Source organism: Corvus hawaiiensis, chromosome 3, assembly GCF_020740725.1.
Source record: "Corvus hawaiiensis isolate bCorHaw1 chromosome 3, bCorHaw1.pri.cur, whole genome shotgun sequence".
In the NCBI taxonomy this organism is placed as follows: domain Eukaryota; kingdom Metazoa; phylum Chordata; class Aves; order Passeriformes; family Corvidae; genus Corvus; species Corvus hawaiiensis.
This window is the reverse complement of record NC_063215.1, coordinates 30,875,212-30,894,683: the sequence shown is the minus strand read 5'-3', so window position 1 is coordinate 30,894,683 and position 19,472 is coordinate 30,875,212. Positions and strand designations below refer to the sequence as shown.

At 43.3% G+C, this 19,472-nt stretch overlaps 1 protein-coding gene across 3 annotated transcripts in view; it reads right to left on the bottom strand.

Annotated features, from left to right (window-relative positions):
* SMAP1 (small ArfGAP 1) overlaps positions 1–17,197 on the bottom strand; it is a 92,421-nt gene extending 75,224 nt beyond the window's left edge. For 2 of the 3 annotated variants that reach the window (XM_048299875.1, XM_048299877.1), the window contains exon 1: positions 16,969–17,196. In XM_048299875.1, the coding sequence (XP_048155832.1) occupies positions 16,969–17,086 (118 nt within the window). In that variant the 5' untranslated portion in view covers positions 17,087–17,196. Of the gene's footprint in view, positions 1–16,968 lie in introns of all 3 variants that reach the window. The other variant, XM_048299876.1, reaches the window with a different exon arrangement.
* Between the last annotated feature and the right edge of the window lie 2,275 nt (positions 17,198–19,472).

Here is a 19,472-nt window from a genome sequence, read left to right as displayed (position 1 = left end):
TCTGGAGCAGGTCTTGACAGCAATTTTTCCCTTGCCAGCAAGGAAATGCTAAAACACTTACTGTATTAAGTTTACAATTTATACTCCTTTTATATGCAGAAATAAAAGGAAAATGGGAAACAGCAAGCTCTTACAAAATGTTTTCATAAGCTGATAGCTAAGCAGTAAGTAAAACCATCACTGACAAGAAAAAGAAAGGTATAAATCTATGCTACTCTGTCAGGATGCAGCAACCCTTCTGCATACCCAGTCAAGGGATAAAGATTATATAAGCACCTGCTGCAAAAAACTCCTTCAGTCAGTTATTGAAGTTCTTCCTTTAACTATGACAAAAACCTCAGAGATAACATTTGTATGCAAGACAGGCTTATAACGTAGCCTGTTTGCCATAAACAAGAATGAACCCTTTCCTACCAGAGACATTATCTAGCAATTGCATTAATCAGCTTCCCTTTACAATTTTTCCTCAAACATAACTGAAGAGATCCTTAAATAAACACTCCACAAACTGTACAACCTCTGTGCAGTCCTCAGTGACTGCAGAGATGTGCTTTCTCATACATTACAAAGAAGGTAAATGCACCCCCATAACCTCTCCAAGATGCAGAGAAACCAGAGATCCAAGCTTCTTTATCCAAGTCATAGAATCAGAGTCATTAAGGTTGGAAAAGACATCTTAAATCTGAAAGTTCCACCATTAACCAAACATGGCCAAGTACCACACCTACCTGTTGCTTAATACTTCCAGAGATGACGATTCACCACTTCAGGTACTGGAACTGGGCAGCCTGTTCCAATGCCTGACCAGCTTTTCAGTGAAGAAATTTTCCCCAATAACTAATGTGTACCTTCCCTGGCACAATTTGAGGCCATTTCCTCCTGTCCTGTCACTGGCTGCCTGGGAGAAAAGGCCAACCTGCACCTGGCTCCCTCCTTCCAGGGAGTTGCAGAGAGTGATTAGGGCTCCCCTGAGCCTCCTCCTCTCCAAGCTAAACACCCCCAGTTTCCTCAGCTCCTCCTCACAGGACTTGTGCTCCAGACCCTTTCCCAGCTCCATTGCCCTTCTCTGGACTCAGTCCAACTCCTTCTTGCAGTGAGGGGCCCAGAATTGGACACAGAACTCAAGGTGCAGCCCCACCAGTGCCAAGCACAGACAGACAATCACTGCCCTGGTCCTGCTGGCCACACTACTGCTGATACAGGCCAGGTGCCATTGGCCTTCTTGGCCACCTGGGCACATGCTGGCTCACGTTCAGCTGCTGTCAACCAGCACCCCCAAGTCCTTTTCCATCGGGTAGCTTTCCAGGCACTCTTTCCCCAGCCTGCAGCAGTGCAGGACCTGGCACTCTGCCTTGTTCAACCTCATACAACTGACTTCAGCCCATCGACAGAACCTGTGGGGAGCCTTCCTGCCCCCTTCCAGCAAATCAACAGTCCCAGCCAACTTTGTATCATCTGTAAACTGACTGAGGGTGCACTCAATCCCCTCATCCAGATCATTGATAAAGATATTAAACAGGACGGGACCAAATACTGAGCCCTTGGGAAACCCACTAGTGACCAGCTGGATGTGACTCCATTCACCACTCTCCAGGCCTGGCCAGCCAGCCAGTTTATACGGAGCAAAAAGTGCACCTTTTCAAGCCATGAGTGGGCAACGTAAAATGCCAAATTTCAGGCTCTAGACAGTAGAAATACACTGAAATCATCTATAATGACCAGCCAGATTGGTTTTTTGTACCAATCCTCTCTGCTATATTGGTTTGTGTGGGGATGGAGTTTATTTTTTTCATAGAAGGCCCTATGGTGGTGTGTTCTGAATCTGTGACCAAAACAGTGTGAATGAATAACACACAAATGTTTTTATTGCTGAGCAGTGCTTGTGCAACATTAAGGCCTTTTCTGCTCTTCAGACTACCCTGCCAGTGAGGAGGCTGAGGGTGGGCAAGAGGCCAGAAAGGAACACAGCTGAGACATCTGACCCCATCTGACCAAAGGGACATCCCATACAACACTGTGCTCAGCAATAAAAGTTGGAGTAAGAAGGAGAAAGGAGAGACATTTGGAGTGAGTAACTACATAACTGTTACATGCGATGGAACCCTGCTTTCCCGGAGAAGGCTGAACACCCACCTGCTGATGCTAAGAAGTGAATTAATTCCTTATTTTGCTTTGCTTGTGGGCACAGCTTTTGCTTTACTTGTCTTCATCTCAATCCATGAGTTTTCTCACTCTTACTCTTCTGATTCTCTCTGCCATCCCACCGGCAGCACATCCACATTCACTGCGGAGATATTCACCTACATTCCTCCTCTACACACTGTCTCATTTCCTCTTCAGGTTATGCAGATCAGATCAAGTAAATTTTTAGGCTGCACCATTCATCTCTCTTACCTACAGAGAGCGTATTGGCCCACCCTCAAACACTAATACACCACAGTTCTCAGGCACAGGAACAGCCTACCTCACAAATGCAACTCTGGTCTTGGATGACCCTTGAGTTTTACTGTAACGATATTATCAATCTTCAGAGCAGAACTTTCAGTCGAGCTCAGGGTACTAAATTAACAGAAGACCAGGGGAAAAGGAGAGGCTGAAGAGGACAGACAGAATCAGGCCTTTTCTCAACTTGAAGCTCCAGTGCCACAGACACAAATCCTTCCCACAAATACCAGGGACCTGCATGCCAGGGTAGCTACACCCCAATACTGCATTCTGCCAGAGTCTCAGCAAATGGATCACACCTTGGAGTGCTTCGACACCCATCCCTGAAGCTGAGTTTGAGCCAATACACACAACAGAAAGTATCTATGCTCTGTAAGACGGATCTTTTAAAGAGCAGGTGTTAAAGAACTTCTGCATTTCCTCAGAACCTATAAAATAATACAGGCATAAATGGACTTCCTGACATCACTTAAACTAACTTGCTGTTTCAATCAGATCTAATTAGACCATGCTGCTTAGGGCTTTGTTCAGTTGTTTTGAACAGCTCTAAGGTATATTTCACCATCTCTTTGAAGAAAAATTCAGTCCAGTATTTGAAAATTTTGTCTTTTTTAAACCACAAAGTAACTTATTTATTTTCAATTCAACTGCATCTTGCCACACATTCAAGGCTTAAATGTGCTTTGCATTTTTCTAAAGGCTTCTTGCTTCCTAAAACTATGTTGGTCTCCTGCAAGATGATACTAGATTAAATAAAATTCAAACTACAGTTGAACATTCCAGCATGACAGGCATCAATACTCAGACATCATTATATCAGCTAAATGTGACTGAGAAAGAAAAGAACAAATTTACTTTCAAGTAGTGTTCTTCACAGTTGATTTAACTAGATTTGTGTTTCAAACAAATTGAGAGAAAGTTGGGAGGTTTCTCTGGGCAAGTTATTTTTCCAAAGTGATGTACTGTACTCTGTGTAGAAAGTAAGTTGTGGCTGTACAATATTTTTCCTCGAAATATCATTTCCTTCAGATGCCAGAAGAGAAATGGAATACAATACCAAAGCACTCAGCTGCATTTAGTCTAGAATACAGAATTGTGAGTATGAGTTCTAAGTAGGATTAAGATTGCTTGAGAAGTTATCAATTCTCAAAATATGCTCTCAAAGCTTTGCAGGACTCTCAAGCATGAGGTCTTGGATCTGTTGTATTTTTTAAAGTCTCGTTTAAGACCACCTGACAGAATCCTTTCGTTCCATAAATATATTTTTGGAGTAAACTTTTTTAAGCAGGGACTCCATGAACACCCAAGCTCCACGGAAATCACAGTGAACAAGACAAGTGTCAAGGGGTATTCAGCATCACTTCTTTCACAAGTTGCTTGCTATATGCTGCAGAAGGCCCAGAAAATTGAACCAAGGCTTCACAATCTTTATTAATGAGAATGACAGTTACTTTGTACTTAGAACACACATGAAACCCTCAGCAGCTGTGGTGGATAAACCTTGTCTGGTCATCATGCACCCACCAAAGAGGGGAAAATAAGATAAAAAATTCATGGGTCAAGATAAAGGCAGTTTAATAAAGAAAAACAAAGGCCATGTGCAGAAGTAAGAAGAAAAATATTTATTCTACTATCAGCAGGTGATACTCACTTCCTGGGAAGCAAGGTCTCAGTACACAGAGGTTGCTCTGGAAGACAAACACCTTAACAACAAAACCTCCCCCTTCCCCTGCATTCTCTTAGCTTTTACTGTGCCACTTGTCATAGGCTATCCCTTAGGTCTGTTTGGGTCAGCTGTCCTGGCTACATCCCCTCCCAAACTTTCGCCCACCTCCAGTCCAGTGGCCTTTGGCAGGAGGTTGGAGAGACAGCCTTGAGGCTGCACTTGCACTGCTCAGCATCAGCTGAAACACTGGTGTATTATCAACAACCTTCCAGAGCTGCAAAGCACAGCAGCATGAGAGCTGCCATGGAAAGCTAGGGCCCTCTCAGACAAACCTGGTACAGCAGTTCAATGCATTTAGTGCTGAGGATAATCCAGGTATCACTTGGCAATGAGAACAAAGACCAAAAGGCCTGCACTCTGTCCTCCTGACATGTCTCTTTGGTTGAACCCCTGCTTAAGTGGTCAAGCACACTTCCTCTGAAGATCTAAAGGGTGCACATAGTGTGGCATTTGTCATGTTTAAAGGGTTATTTTTGTCATTCTACAGATAACAGGCAACTGAAAAAACACCCCATATGCATACCTTAATGGGATAATCAGTCTCTTTATTATAAAGGCATCATTACTTATCAATACACTAGTTGCTTCTATAAATTGTTATGAATGACAAATTTAAATCCAAATGACTTCAGCACACATTGCCAGGAGCTTATTTAAAATGATCATTCTTTCCTGATTGTCACTCTCTGCTGTGATTTGAATCCACCCGCAAGTTCAGCTGCATTCAAAAATACCAGGTTACATGATGAATCACTTCCATCTTGTTTTGCAGAATTTCTTATATGACTACTACTGCCTTTAACCCTACCAATAAAGTCCTGTACTATCAAGCTTTATTCATTTTCATTCAAAGACTTCAGTAAAAATGCATTAGATTCTTGTATAGCAATCAATAGCTGGATGTGGAATATTGCATTCCTTTTCTCATCCATGCAAGAGAGAAAGTTACTCATCTTTGGGGTTTTTTTGTTTTGTTTTGTTTTTTTCTTCTTTTTTAAACACAAAATCATAGCCAGGCACAGCTTTGAGAGAAAGAACTGTTCCTTTACCAAACCACACCTGCAAAGTCAGTTGCTTGGCAACATCGCCTCCAACTATCACACATGGCTGTCCACAGCTCCACTCTGACAGGTGCTGAGCTACAGTCTCTACCTCTTCTTCCTCCACTGTCTACCAGAAACAAACACCTTTCCTGGAGAGAGGAAAGGGGCAACTCGCAGTTTAGGGCTACTGAGATAGCTAGAATACAAAAACCACATAGATCAACTTCCCCCCCAAAAACTTGCCACAAACTCCATAAGCTACAACATCAGCACTCTCTATATCCACATCTACCACAGACTTGCAGCACAAGGATGTTCTCTGTTCCTCCAAGTTCTTCCTCCTCCTCAGATCATCACCTCAGAACAGAAAAGCGTCTGGCTCCTCTGGTCAGAGGGAGACAAATCTCATCAGTATTTTGGATAAGCCTCCAAGGCAGAAACAAGACAGGAACTTGGGTTCTCTTGACTGGGTTGTTTCATAGCACTGGGCAGGAGCTCCTTGACAGTACATACTCAGACATACAAGTTTACCACCTAATGGAAAGCGACACGTGATCAAGACAAGACAGTGGAAGATAAGCAGGAGTTAGCAATATATCACATAATCAGAGTCTACTGTAAACAAATATTAATATAAATAGGTATCCATTCCAATTTTAAATCTGCCAAGTTATCACAGAGAAAATAAAGCAGTTTTGTTTGAATGGATTTTTATAAAGACATTTAAGAGAAAAATGTTAAGAGAACTAATATTGCTCAAGCTCTCAGCAAACATTAATCAGATAAGAGGCCAGAATGTAAGACAAACAGGAATCTGTAGTAGTTTCTTTTTTCCCAGTCTTCCAGAGGAAATAGTTGTTAGTCATAATATGGAGCTCAAACCAGTAGCTGTAAGATCCAGGGAAATTTCTGACACAAGGGACACTAGCTCTAAGCAACTGTCTACCAGCTCTACAGAGCAGTTAAAGTTGTGAAGGTATTCTCCCAGCTAGACTTAAACAACATTTCAGTCAAACATAAGATATGAGTAACCCTTCTACCACAGCCTCTCAACTCCCAGTTGCTTCAAATGGCTAGATTTGCTCCTTTTTGTCTCTGGATGCACAAACCACAGCAAAATTTCTATGTTTCTTGAAAATTCAAAGCTCTACTACAGTCTGTATTTACTACTGTTTAATTGCTTTCTCATAAAGGACTTCAACTTTAAACAAAGAATCTACTTTGAATCTACATAGGCTGACACTTGCACACTGGGGAGAAAAAAATTGCATGGTATCTGCAGTGGGACACCATATCAGCTTGTAAGTGATAAAATAACTGAAGTGGATCTGAAGTAGGAGAGACTGGAAGGGACCCTGAAGATCAGCTCGTCCAAACCCTGGTGCTCAGAGCACAGAAAACACATCAGGTTGCCTAGGGCTGGCTGTTCCCAGTCAGATTTTTGGTGCTTCCACAATGCATGCTCCACAGCCTCTCCAGGTAACCTGATCCTAAATAGCCTTTCCTGGAGTTAAAAAAAAAAAAAAAAATCTTATCTTTCAGTGGAATTTCCCGTGTTTTAATATGCGTTCATTGCCTTTTGGTCCTATCACTGGATATCACAGACAAGTCTGCCTCCATCATATTTACTCTCTGTCACGAGGTAAGAACTCCCCAGCAGCCTTCTCTCCTCCAGGTTAAACAATCTCAGTGCTCTCAGCCTCTACTCAATCGTAAGGCACACTAACCTTCCCCTTCCTGCCACTTTACTAGACTTGCTGCAGTCTGTCCCTGTTTCTTTGTACTGTGGAGCTCAGAACGTACACAGGACTACAGATGCAGTCTCACCAGTACTGAGGAAAGGATCTCCTCCCTCCAGACACTGACCACTCTCCTCTGGACATTCAGTCCAAGATGTTGTTTGCCTTCTTTGTGGCAAGGGATGCATTACTGATTCATGACCAATTTTTGATCCACAGCACCTCTTCTGCACTGCCAACACCCCCTCCCTAGGGACAGAGCTTTGCATTTCCCTTTGTTGAACTTTGTTCCTGGTGGCTCCTTTCTTCCACTTGTTCACTTGCCTGCTCCCGAGTAGCAGCACATCCATCTGGTTTATCAACCACTCCTCCCAGTTTTGCATCCCATCAAGCTTGCCAAGGGAGGGGTGCATCCTGTCACACAGGTCATTAGAAGATGTTAAACAGTGCTGGCCTCAATAACAACCCCTCAGCTACACCAAAATGAACTGGGCTCCCGCTCAACTTTAACATGTTGATCACCACCATGAGCCTGGCATTTTAGCCTCTAAGCTATTTTCAATCCACCTCAGTGTCTTTATCCAGAATGCATTTCATCAGCTTATCAAAGTTACAAGACAGTTTCAAAAGCCTCATGAAAGGTCAAGGCAAGAAAACACTCATTGTTCTCATCCACCAAGCCAGTCGCCTTGCTCAGTTCAGCATGGAAGGTTATCGGGTTGGTCACACATTACAGCCCCTTAGTTAATGCATACCAACTACTGCCCATCGTTTTTATTCATGTGTTTTCAGGATTATTTGCTCTGTCACTTTTCCAGGGACAGAGGCAAAGCTGACTGGCTTGTGGTTCCCTAGATGTTCCTTCTTGCTCTTTTCAGAGATAGTAAAGACATTTGCTTGAGTTCAGCCCCCAAGACCCACCTTCCCACTGACCATTACCTTGGTCAATGAGAGTCACCACAAAATCACCTTGGCCAGCCCTGTCTCCCTACTGGCTGCATCCTATTAGAGCCCACAGACTTGTGTACATCCAGTTTCTATAAGCAATCTCAAACCTGATCCTCCTCTACTAACTGAGAGTATGCTTTTCTTGCCTAGAATCGCTGAAAGCAAGTCTTACTAGCAAAGAACAAAGTGAAGAAGGCATTGAATGTCTCAGTTGTTTCCACATCCCTTATGAGTTCCCCTCCCCATTCAGCAGCAGGTCCACATTTTCTCTATTCTTTTTTTCTGCCAATTATCTGTAAATGCCTCCCCTGCTGCTATTTACATATACTTGACAGATAAGACTCCATATGGACGTTGGCTTTCTGACCTAGACACATGTTTGCACGCTTGAACAATGTCTCCAGACTCTCCCTAGGCCACATGTTTCTGCTTCCACCTCTTATATGCTTCCTTTTTATGTCTGAGCTTTTTAGAACATTCATTCAATGTGCCTTTGTACCATCTCCTATTCACTGCATATGCCACACTAGAGCTTAAAGAAGTAGTCAACCAGCTTTCCTGGCTCTCTCTGCTCAGAACCATCTTTCAAATGATTCTTCCAAAAAGGATCCTTGAAGAGAACAAAATCTTCCCTCCTGAAGATCATGGTTATAATTCTACTCTTTGCTTTGCTGTCTCCAATTCAGATCCTGAACTCTTCTACCTCATGACCACTGCAGCCAAGACTAACCTTTACATCCTCAACCCATCATTCCTTGTTTGTAAGAAACAGGTCCTCAACCATATGGGCATCAATGCATGACAGAAGCTTCCTTGATTACTTATTCCCTGCAGTGCTGTCCCCCCAGAATATAAGGGTGGTCCAAGTCCCCTATAAGCATCAAATCCTGCGAACATTAGGCTTGAGTTGTCTGAGGAAAGCCTCATTACTACTCCTGACCCATAAGCTCCCAACTGGCTCACTCATCTCCAGGTAAAGCCGCAGGCAGCCCCACTAGTCTCACAAAAAATAGCAACTCCCCTTTACCACAATCCCAGCCTGCCCTTCCTAAGCACCTTTTCTTATCCATTGCAGTCCTCCAGCTGTGAGCTATCCCACTCAACAATGCCAATAAAAATCATAGCTCAGTACTAACTCATTTTACTCTGCCATAATATCTGAAAACAACTTGCTGACAGTACTCTGAAGACAGATTTAACTAGTCATGGGTTCATCAGCCTAACTCTTCAGAACCTCAACATGAAAATAAAGATACCAAACAACTTTAACCATTCACAAGGCAGTCATTATGTCTTGGAGAATTTAGTTGTGGCCACAAGAGAACACTGTGAAGCAGCAGAGTTCCTAAAGTAAAGCTGAATCATGCTCAAATGAACCTTGCTGAGCCAGTCTAAGACAATGTGACACCTGAGCTAAATCAACTGCTGACTACTCCCTGAGTAATGTCTTATAATTGACTCTCTTAAATCCTCTAGCATGCACGCACTAAAGAGGGAGTCACCTTTCCAGGAAAGGATACTTGCCTAAAAGTCTGCTTATCACTGATATATCTAATTGTTTCCTCTGTATCATGTACAAGGATCTCTTAACTGCAGCACAGTTGCTCTTTCTTTATAGCATTCAGACCAAAGAGGAAAGACAACATCATTCTGGTCCACAAAAGGAAATTCAGGAACAAAGCAAAGACCACTTGGTATAAACAGCATCCTGCAGCAGCAGCTTTTTCATGTCACTAAGGAGTGGCAGAACCACAGCTTCAGGACCACTCGAAGACACACACCTGTACCCCTGACCAAAAGAACTGGGGTGTTTTGCACTTTAAAAAGGCAAGCAATAGCAATACTCACTTTTCAGGAACTGTCCCACCCTTATGGTCCACACAACAGAAACAGCTTAGACTGCCAATAAATTCTGAACATAGGGCAGCAAACTGAGCACATAAGCATTTCTGAATCGGTATAGTACACCTCAGAGAATCTAAGATTTGCAACATAATAAAAAAATTAAAAAAAAATACAAGTCCCACAAATATTTTTATCAGTAGTCACAGAAATAATTAGGTTGAAAGAAACGTCTGGAGGTCACCTAGTCCAGCCTCTTGTCAAAGCAATGCTAAATTCAAAGTTACATCCTGCCACTTTGGGTCTCATCCAGTCAAGTTCAGTCAAGTCCTGAAGAATGGAGATTGCACCCACTTGGGTAAAAAGCCTTCAACTTTGCAAATAACCCTGTTCTATTACAAGCTAAACATTTTTCCTGTGACTTATTTGAAAATATTTTTCTGCACTGTAAGAGTCAGGAGATGGAAACAACCCCCTTCCTTACAGGGGCCACTATTGTCACAAAACACTGCAACACCCCATTCACAAGTCCTAAGATAAGGCTGCCATACTTTTCTCCCAGCAAGTGAGGTGTCTTAAGGGCTCTTTTCTTGCGGGAGACAATTATTGTTGTCAGGGCTAGTTGCAACAGCAACTAATTCCTAAGTTTCAGTCTCACCCAACCAATGTCAGCAACGAGCACAGAGAACAAAAACAGAGCACTGAGGTAATTTTATTTAGTAGCAGGGAAACAGGAAAAAAAATCCTGATTGTACAAGCCCCAAGAGAGACTGAAGTGAGTTTCTCGTCCCTAAGGGTCTTTGAGGCACTATCTTTGACAGAAAGGCCAGAAAACTACCAGCTAAGTACCAGATTATCACTAGGACTTCTAGTGATACAGTTCCTTACCATTATTAGAGTTCAAGATATATCATTCCATTTGCTAAGCTTAAGTAAGAACAACCCTGAATCAAAGTGCTTTGCCTTCACTATTCCTTAAGGATACTGCAAAGCCTCACTGGACAGCCAGAGGCCTCCAGTTGTATCTGCCAATTCATATTCCAGTCTGTTACATTCACATGATCTTTACCAAACTGATCTCACAGAAGCAATATGAACCCTGCAACAGAAACACATAAATAAGTACTAGCAATTTCTTGATCCAAGAGACCTGTAGTAACATCTGATATTTGCAACAACTGGTACAGAACATCCATACAGCACAACCAGCTACTACTAAGCTAGTACTTCGTGTTTGAACTTCAATACAGGGCTAGAAGTTGCACTGGAGATGACACATGAAACTGACCTCCAGCATAATCCAACTGTGTTCTATTCCCCCTGCTGTCCTCTCAGGGGTTTCTCCACCTTAGGAGGAAGACAGGAAAGATATTCACCTGAGGAGGTACAGCAGCCAGTGCTTTGCCCTAGTGTGAGCTGTCGAGCTGTCACAAAGCTTTCTTACACTGACAATGAGGAAAAACCTGATGCCTTGCGCAGGCTGCGGGCAGTGAGCTCTGAGAGTTACCCATCTGCTTGAGGAAGAAGCACACTATCTATTAAAGTATAAATGCAAGATTAAGACAGTTAAAAGATCAGACATCAAGAAGCAAAAGCAACTTCACAAAAGTGATGGTCACACACAAATATCTAAGTTGGTCTCCTAGCCATAGAAGAGATCATATGCAAGACTTACTGTCTACACAGAAGAGTCTGAACAGCCATAAACATACCTGGAATATTCCAGATTTCTTTTGCTAGCTAGTTTGCCTACCTACTTGAACTAGATTTTTTTCTCCCCCACTGCTAAGAGGCACTGTGGTTGGGATTGGTTCGTTGTTAGGGAAATTAAAGTTAAGTTCTAGCTACAAAAATATTGGCACCACAATCTTTCCTGTCCAGTCTCTCTCCACACTCCCAAGAGCCTGAACCTGCCACTCTTCAGACAGAAGGCCAAGTCGTCAGTCACGTACAGATATTCAATGACTGTACAGTAAAACTATAAATACTGAAAAGTATTTTCATTAATATTATAACCACAGTAAACCAATTTTAATCTGGCTGAACAAGCAACAGCGTCAATGTGCTTCTTTGTACTAGGATTTTGGTAACAGATCATTTAAAAAGGGTTCAAGCACTATCAGGGATGAAGTAAGTAAACATTAAAAAAAAACCAACAAAAAAATCATAACACTTCCTCTGATACAGAAATGTATTCACCTTTTCTGAAGGCCTGAAACATCTACAATTGTCTATACTAAGGTCTGCAAGTTTCCAATTATGTTATTTTAACTTGATTACAGTTTAAAAAAATTCTAAAGCAGTTGACAGCTCAGGTAATTGCCTTCTTGATAGGGAGATGAATTTACAGACTTCAGTAGTCAATCCTTTCATACTAAAGACAGCATCCAAATACAAGCATAACAGACAGAAAAGGTATGTCAGAGAACATTCACATTTCTTCTTAGAAGAGGACAAGATATTCAGCAGAATCAAAGGACTGTCCATCTAAGCAAGCAAGCCTGTAAACTGAAGGCAATCAGTCATGGTCCAGTGTGGCTGTCTCTGTAAATGGGGAGCATAAGACTCTGATTACTGTTCCTAATGGTGTTTGAAACCAATCTCCTTTTGTGCTTCATCAAACACTTCAACTTCTAAGTACTTGATTCAGTATTTAATATCAGCACCCTAACAACACCAGCCTTGCTGCAAAGCAGTAAGAACATAAGTCTAGGAGACTTCTAGCATGTTATAAGTAGGTATTAACTAAACAGAAATAGCAAATTATAGCCCCTATAGTCAAAGGGTCCCTGACCGATGTTCACAGTTTGGGGTTTTTTATTTTGGCTTCATTTGACATATTTCTAAGAGGTGTTATTGCTTAAGGGATTCAAATATCAGTATTGAAACAACAACTTAAAAAATGCATTACCCTCCCTCTACAGTGAAAAGAAAGAAAAATTCAAATGCTTTACAATAGCTTTCAGCATCGTCTACATACCTGATACAGCTTCTCCTATATCCTTCCAATTCCTGCCAGCTTTACTTAGTTATACAAACAAAAAGATCACAAAGCAATTTCAGTTGCCTCTCTCTCAAAACTTCAGGGTGATTTCAGCTACTGTCAACATACCCTACTATTTCCTACAAATATCTTAAACAGTAGTGTAACTTCTTCCCAGCAATATAACACTGGGAAGACATCTACTGCCTTATGCAGACAGCTGTTCAGATAGGGATGTAAAGAACAGACAGTGCAGAGACAAGAACTGCCTTGTCAAATGTCATCCCAACCTCCTCACTCTTCCAAAAGTTTCAGTGATTTCAAAGACAGTTCCAGAACTTTTGATTTTCACACTTCTTCCCCACAGAAGCATCATCTAGTCTTTCTGATAGCTGCAAGATTTACAATTTGGAGGTGACATATGGCAACTACTGTATGGCCCTACAACAGGTAGTTTCCAACACATTTTAGCAGCAACAGTCAGATTCATAGCAGCTATTTTAACAGGCAAAAGGCAAATACAGAATAAAAACCACTTCCAGAAACTGTTGCCAGGGTCAGCAATCCTAATTTTTACTTAATGCTACTCCGGCAGATGTGTCCTCAGATATATTCTTCACCTTACAAAGGCATCCAATGTATCTGCATACCTCACACTTGAAGAAGCAGACCACGAATCAAAGAATGGATTTGTTCTTGATACAAGACCAGTGCTAATGATAGAAAGATTATTTTGAGGATGACCAAGAAATATCTTTTTTAATTCTTACACAGAGCAAGCATGCAATAAGTACTGGAAAGGAGCATGCTTCAAACTTCTTTGCAGGCAATGCATATGGTGGCCCTGTACCTGGGCAAGGAAAGCTAACTCAGTAACTTAGGAGTGATAGGATGGTAGTGAGATCCTGTATCACCTTTTTGATGCAAGAAGTAAAAGCCAGCAGAAAAGCCTTATTGATATGAAGGAAGAGTTCAACAGTAGCATTACAGTAGGTGCAAAGAAAGTAATGAGTGGTAAATATGCTAATAGGACCACATTACATTTTTTAGGGTCAAAAGGATATTTGTAAGATTTTAAATTATATCTAGCTACTTAAGAATTTCCAGAGCCTTACAGAATAGCAGTTAAAACAGATATACAAGTATAATCTGCAAGATTTCCACAACTTGTGGATATGACTATCTGAAAAGAAGCCTAGGGTAAATATAGTACTCCAAGTTTAAAAGATACTACAATATCTAGCACGAGAAAAAGGAATTAGTGATGACAGCCTCTTAGTTTCAGTTAAATGCCCATGCTGAACTGACAGCTATCTGACAGACCACACTGAAAACAATATTTTTAAGTACTGCCAGAATAAGATCCAAGACAACTGCAACTCAGTTAAAACAACCAGAGTTAATCATGAAGATGTTACCCCACAACTAGACGAATGGAAAAAGAAACAAAAACCAGAACTTGGAGGGTCCCACTGAGCAACAGAAAGGAGGACAGACAAAGGAGCAAAACTCGCACATGACAGGAAAGTAAGAGAAATGAAAGGGGGCAACATTTCAAAGAAAAATGAATAAATTGCATTAAGAAAACTAAAAACACACTGAACTAAGACTGACACAATTCCTGCAGAATCCAGGATGAAGAGGCTCTCCAGTGGAACTGACCATAGGGAAATCCAGACTAGTAACAAACATGACCAGATATCAAATGGATGCTGTTACTGGTTGCAAGAGGTGAAGGAGACTGTCACAGGCTGGGGAAAGCCAGACAGCTGGCAGGCTCTGTTAGCTAACAGAGCCACGTTAAGCTGCTGCCTCAGACAGCTCTGCATTCCAGGACTAGCAAAACTACAGCTTTGCCATACTGCAGCAAGTCATGAGCACTCAAACACCATGGATTAAGCATGAAACATATTAGGAAAAAACAGCTGGCTGCAGCCTTCTCACCTCTTTTGGTAAATAAGTTTCAACAAAGACTAATATAATAAGCAAGAGTTCAACAGTGACATTGCATGCTCATGACAAGCTTCATTTTCAACTAAACAACTGATAATGTTTCCTTTTTCCTGAGCTGTCTTCTGGAAGTATACAGAAATCCAGACTTCAGGGTATAGTGGAGGCATCTCAACATTGTTCACACAACTCTCCTTCCTAGAAGGAAACTTTCTAAACTTCAAGTAAGAAATTGGCACAAACTGTGTCTATATGGCCACGTCTCAATCAAGCGCCTTTAGAAGAGCTGCAACTAGAGAAAGTTTATCATTCCACACTCTTCCTTCAAACTATTAAAAAAACCCAAACACACACAGTACAGGCAAAGTCAGATAGCACTACAAAGCTAGCATGATACATGATTTAAAATAAAAATTGCCAGAACAGGATGAAGCAAATGCAAATTAAACTTGAAGGGAGAAATAGAATAAATAAAAAAGAAACTGCCAAACCACAAGTGCCTCACATTGCATCACCCAATATTTTCATGCCAGCTTTCCTGGGACAGGGCGAAACAAGCCATGCTTCTGGCATACAGAGAGACAGCAAAGGAGAAATTGAGCAAAAGCGAAAAGCAAGAAGCTTTCAGAAGTGCCATCAGATTTGAGCAGGCACCTAAGTAAAAGAGTCTACTAGAAATTTGAAAACTGAATTAATATGTACTAGCAGAAGGCAGCCTGGTCAAGAGATTGGTAGGTCCTCCAGAACCTGAACAGAAAAAAATCCAAATTCAAGACACACCAAAGCTTGATCTTATGAAAGAAAGCACCAAAGAAAAGAACAGTGAATAAAAATACTCATTAATACAAATAAAAGAAAAGGAAGCTGAAAGTGTCACCACTACTGAACTGAAAGGGCAAAAGATAGTGAGCACTGAGGGCTACAGAAACTTACACACATTCTAAGTGAGAGTTAGAAAGAGAAAACTCAGAAGACAGGACAAGCAGTAATCGGGGAATTCTGGACTCTAATCTTGAGTAACACAGCCCTAAGGCTGATGCTACAGAACAACATACATATGGAATTCCATCAGCAAGCAACTCCAAGCAGCATTCAGCACAGAAATACAAAGTGCCAATAATAAAGAATACAAACATGCTTTTTCCAGAAAGTCACTGGTTACGAAGAGCCTTTTACATGGTAACCAGCCATCAGGGGGCAAGAGGAGCTGTGTTAGAAAACGGTTAGGCAGAGTTACTTACAAAACATAAAGGCCCATTATATTTGGTGTAATCCATATTATATACTTCTACAAGTTTGTATTAGGAAAATACAGTCTTTTTTTCTGATTGTGCACTGCATGACTTGCGTACACAGTGAAAAAAAAGCACACACAGATGGGAAGAGAATTTACAAAGACAGCACCATTTCTGGTTGCTCAAATGAAGCTCACTCATACTTCACCTCCACTTGATGTGGAGAAGGACTGAGCAAGGCAGCTTTGGCATTAATCATACAGTGTCAACTCCCAATTGTTATTCAGGAAGCATTACACTTAATAACTTACTGTGCAGTCACCTTATTTAGAGTAAGATCTTAATAAATTTACTTTAGATGAAAGAGGGATGTGCTACATTTCTCCATTTGAAAGCCACAGAATCCAAGGTAAATACAAATGCAAATATATATATACTTTTGTGCAGGAAGAAAAATTAGACTAAAGCACTGTAAGATTCGACAGTGATATAATCTTTAAAATTCCATTCACCGCCAAAGCCACATCTGTGACATATTCAACCAGACTCAGACATCCAGATTCACAGAGCTTGGAATCCTGACTGAGTCAGCACGGCAGGGTTAATTGTTTTGAACACTCGACATTCAACTCATCTGGCACCTACCCCGGCATCGGCCAGTCCCTTCCCAAAGGCCACAGCTCGCTCTGGATCGATACCTGGCAGCGCAGGAAGCGGACGCGGCCGTGAAACTTCAGGAAAGGGCTGGGCCAGTCATTGCATAAAGCCCCGGCTGGGGGTTCCTCGCTGGAGGACGAGGCGGCTGCAGCCCGCCCATGGACGAGCGAGCGGAAAGCGGCTCACATGGAAGGGTCAGGCTGTCTGCCTGCCCGCCCCGCCGCTGCCCCCGCGCCCGACCCCGACCCCGCTGCCGCCCCTGGGCCCGGTGTCGGGCGGAGCCGCCCGCCGGTCCCGCCGCCCCTGCGGACGTGGCGCGGCCCCCGCAGCCGCCCCGAGCCGGGACCCGCTGGGGCAGCGCCCCGCCCGGGCCGGGCCCCGCGCCCCCCGCCCCGCGTACCCTTGGCCTCGCAGTCCGCGCAGTACTTGTTGTCCTCCTCCCGCAGCAGCTTGGCCAGGATGGCCTGGTGCTGCTCGTTCTGCTTCTGCGCCTTCTCCCGGCAGGAGCGGGTGGCCATGGCGGGGCTGGAGCGCGGCTGGAGCGGGGCCGGGAGCGCTCCTGCCCTGGCGCGGCCACGGGAACCGGCGGCCGCGAGCGCCGACTTCCTCAACCGGATCTACTTGCGGACGCGGACACATCCGCCTCCCTCCCTCTCCGCCCCCTACCGGGATGGCGCGCGCGCACACGCCCACCCCCGGCCACGGCAGCCCCTTATTCTGGGGTGACAAATAGTCCGCCGGGTCCCTAATGCCGGCCGCGATGCCGCCCCTTGGAGGCGCTTTCCAAAGAGCAAAAAACGCCGTCCTGGCTTTAGGAGGGCGCAGAGCGGCGTCCGGGGACAAGGGGTCACCTGGCGAGCAGGTGGTGTATCCATCCGCCGGCGCGTGACCCCGCCCAGCAGGTGGTGCCCGGGGGAAGGGCGGGGCCCGGCGCGAGCCGCCGCACCTGTGCGCGCGCCGCCCCGCCCCGCCCCGCCCCGCCCCGCCCCGCCCCGCCCCGGGGGTGTCCTGGAGCCCGCGCCCCTCCGGCCGGCGGCAAATACCCCAAAACACACGGCCGAGGGTCTCCGGCGGCCGTGGGATTGGACACCCGTGTCCCTGTGTTTAGCAACCCACCCAAAACACACAGCCAAGGGATCTGCTAGCGTCCGTGGGATTGGACACCCGTGTCCTTGGGGCAGCTGTCTCTTCCTCCAGACCAGTGCTGGGGAAGAAAAAAAAAAGCTCTTACAGCCTTTTGATTGAATGGACACTGCCATAGCTGAAATTTGCCCCTGAACTTTCTCCGAGAGTATGTGTTTCTGTCTGAAATAAAGCTGTATGGGCAGCAGAGATCTTACAGTGAGGAAACCGGTGCTTTTTTGATTTTTTACTCTTGCGTAGGTGGTGAGATGCTCTGGGGAAGTCAGAGTTGGATCCAAAGTACCTGCAGAACAGCATAGCCCAGGCTGATTTTCTGGGACCAAGACTGCACCTCTACACTTTGCCCCTCCAAAATACCATGTCTCTATTGTCCCCTTCCTCCATTTTGTATCAGGTCCCTTTGCCGCTGCTGACTGCTCTGTTACACAGTCTGTTCACCAGTAACATCCTTTTTGTCAGATCAGTTCTAGCTTGCTGTATTTTTTTTTGCCTCTAATCCAACCCTTCTGGAAAGAGCTGAAGCCTATATATAGCCTATAAAATACTTATGTGAGGCAGATGGAAATTCAGGTCTTTTCCCTCTCAGCCACTAAATTACTGAATCATTCTCTGTATCTTTCTTTTTCTCAGAGACAATGATGAATTAAATATCCCCTAAGTGTGGAAGAGTTCCAAGAGAAAAAAAAAAAAAAAAAGAAAATACTACACATCAAGTTAATTAGTAGTTAAACTAGCACCTAACATTGGAAAATATGTTTAGATCTCCCTTCGAGAAATACAGAGTTAAGGTCTGCCAGTACACTGGGAGAGTTTCCTGGCCAATGAGTTACTGGGTATGAGGTTGCAAAATGAGGATATGGCATAAATACATAATTCTACTAGAGGGCTTAGCATCCTACTTGGAGCAGGCATTAAAGGTTAAAACCAGAAATACAGAATGGCACAGCAAAACTGAGCTCCAGCTGCCTTACAATGCCAAAAGACAAAGACTTGCTGCAGCAGAAGGTTTGTAACACGAATGTTACTGTATCCTGGTATTTGCCATTAGCCCTTGCCTAGAGACTCCGTTATGGAAGCACAATAGTCCTGGCTGCTTAAACATGACATTAAACAGGACTGACTTCTTCTAGCTGAATACTTCATCTACAAGCACATAACTGTTTTCTAGCCCAAAATGGTTTTAATTACTGTTTGATTTGTTTCTGGTATTTTTTTTTTAGAGAAAACCAGCTTCAGCTAGAAAGGGAGCTTCTACTCCTTGCTGTTATCCCAGGATTCTGAGAAACAGGATGCTTTTCAGAAAGGCAAGAGCCCTGGGTAGAGAGAGAAAAGGACATGAACTTGCCTCTCACATGCTAGGTAAGCAGCAGCATTGCCATTTTGAAAGAAAAAGAGTAGCTGCTTTTCTATGTGACAGATTTGACCTGTAGGTTACATGTAGTCTGAAACTCTCTGCCATATTGCCACAAGGTATTGAATAGCTTTAAGCAATTGGTTTAATTTAATGCGCATCAGTTTCTCTGATTCTAAAACAAATACAGTGATGCTTCCCATGAAAAGTGGCTATTGATCCAGTTCCTGTGCTTGAAAAAGCCTACACAAGTGCAGACTGTCTTGTTTAGTATGTGCTTTTGCCCTTAGTGCCCTAAAACTAGATGTTATATCTTAATTGATGTGGGATATCATCTTCTAACTGTTGAGCATGAAGATGTGCTTCTTGTGTTCAGCTCTGAAAATTATCCTTCTAAGTACTTCTGCTTC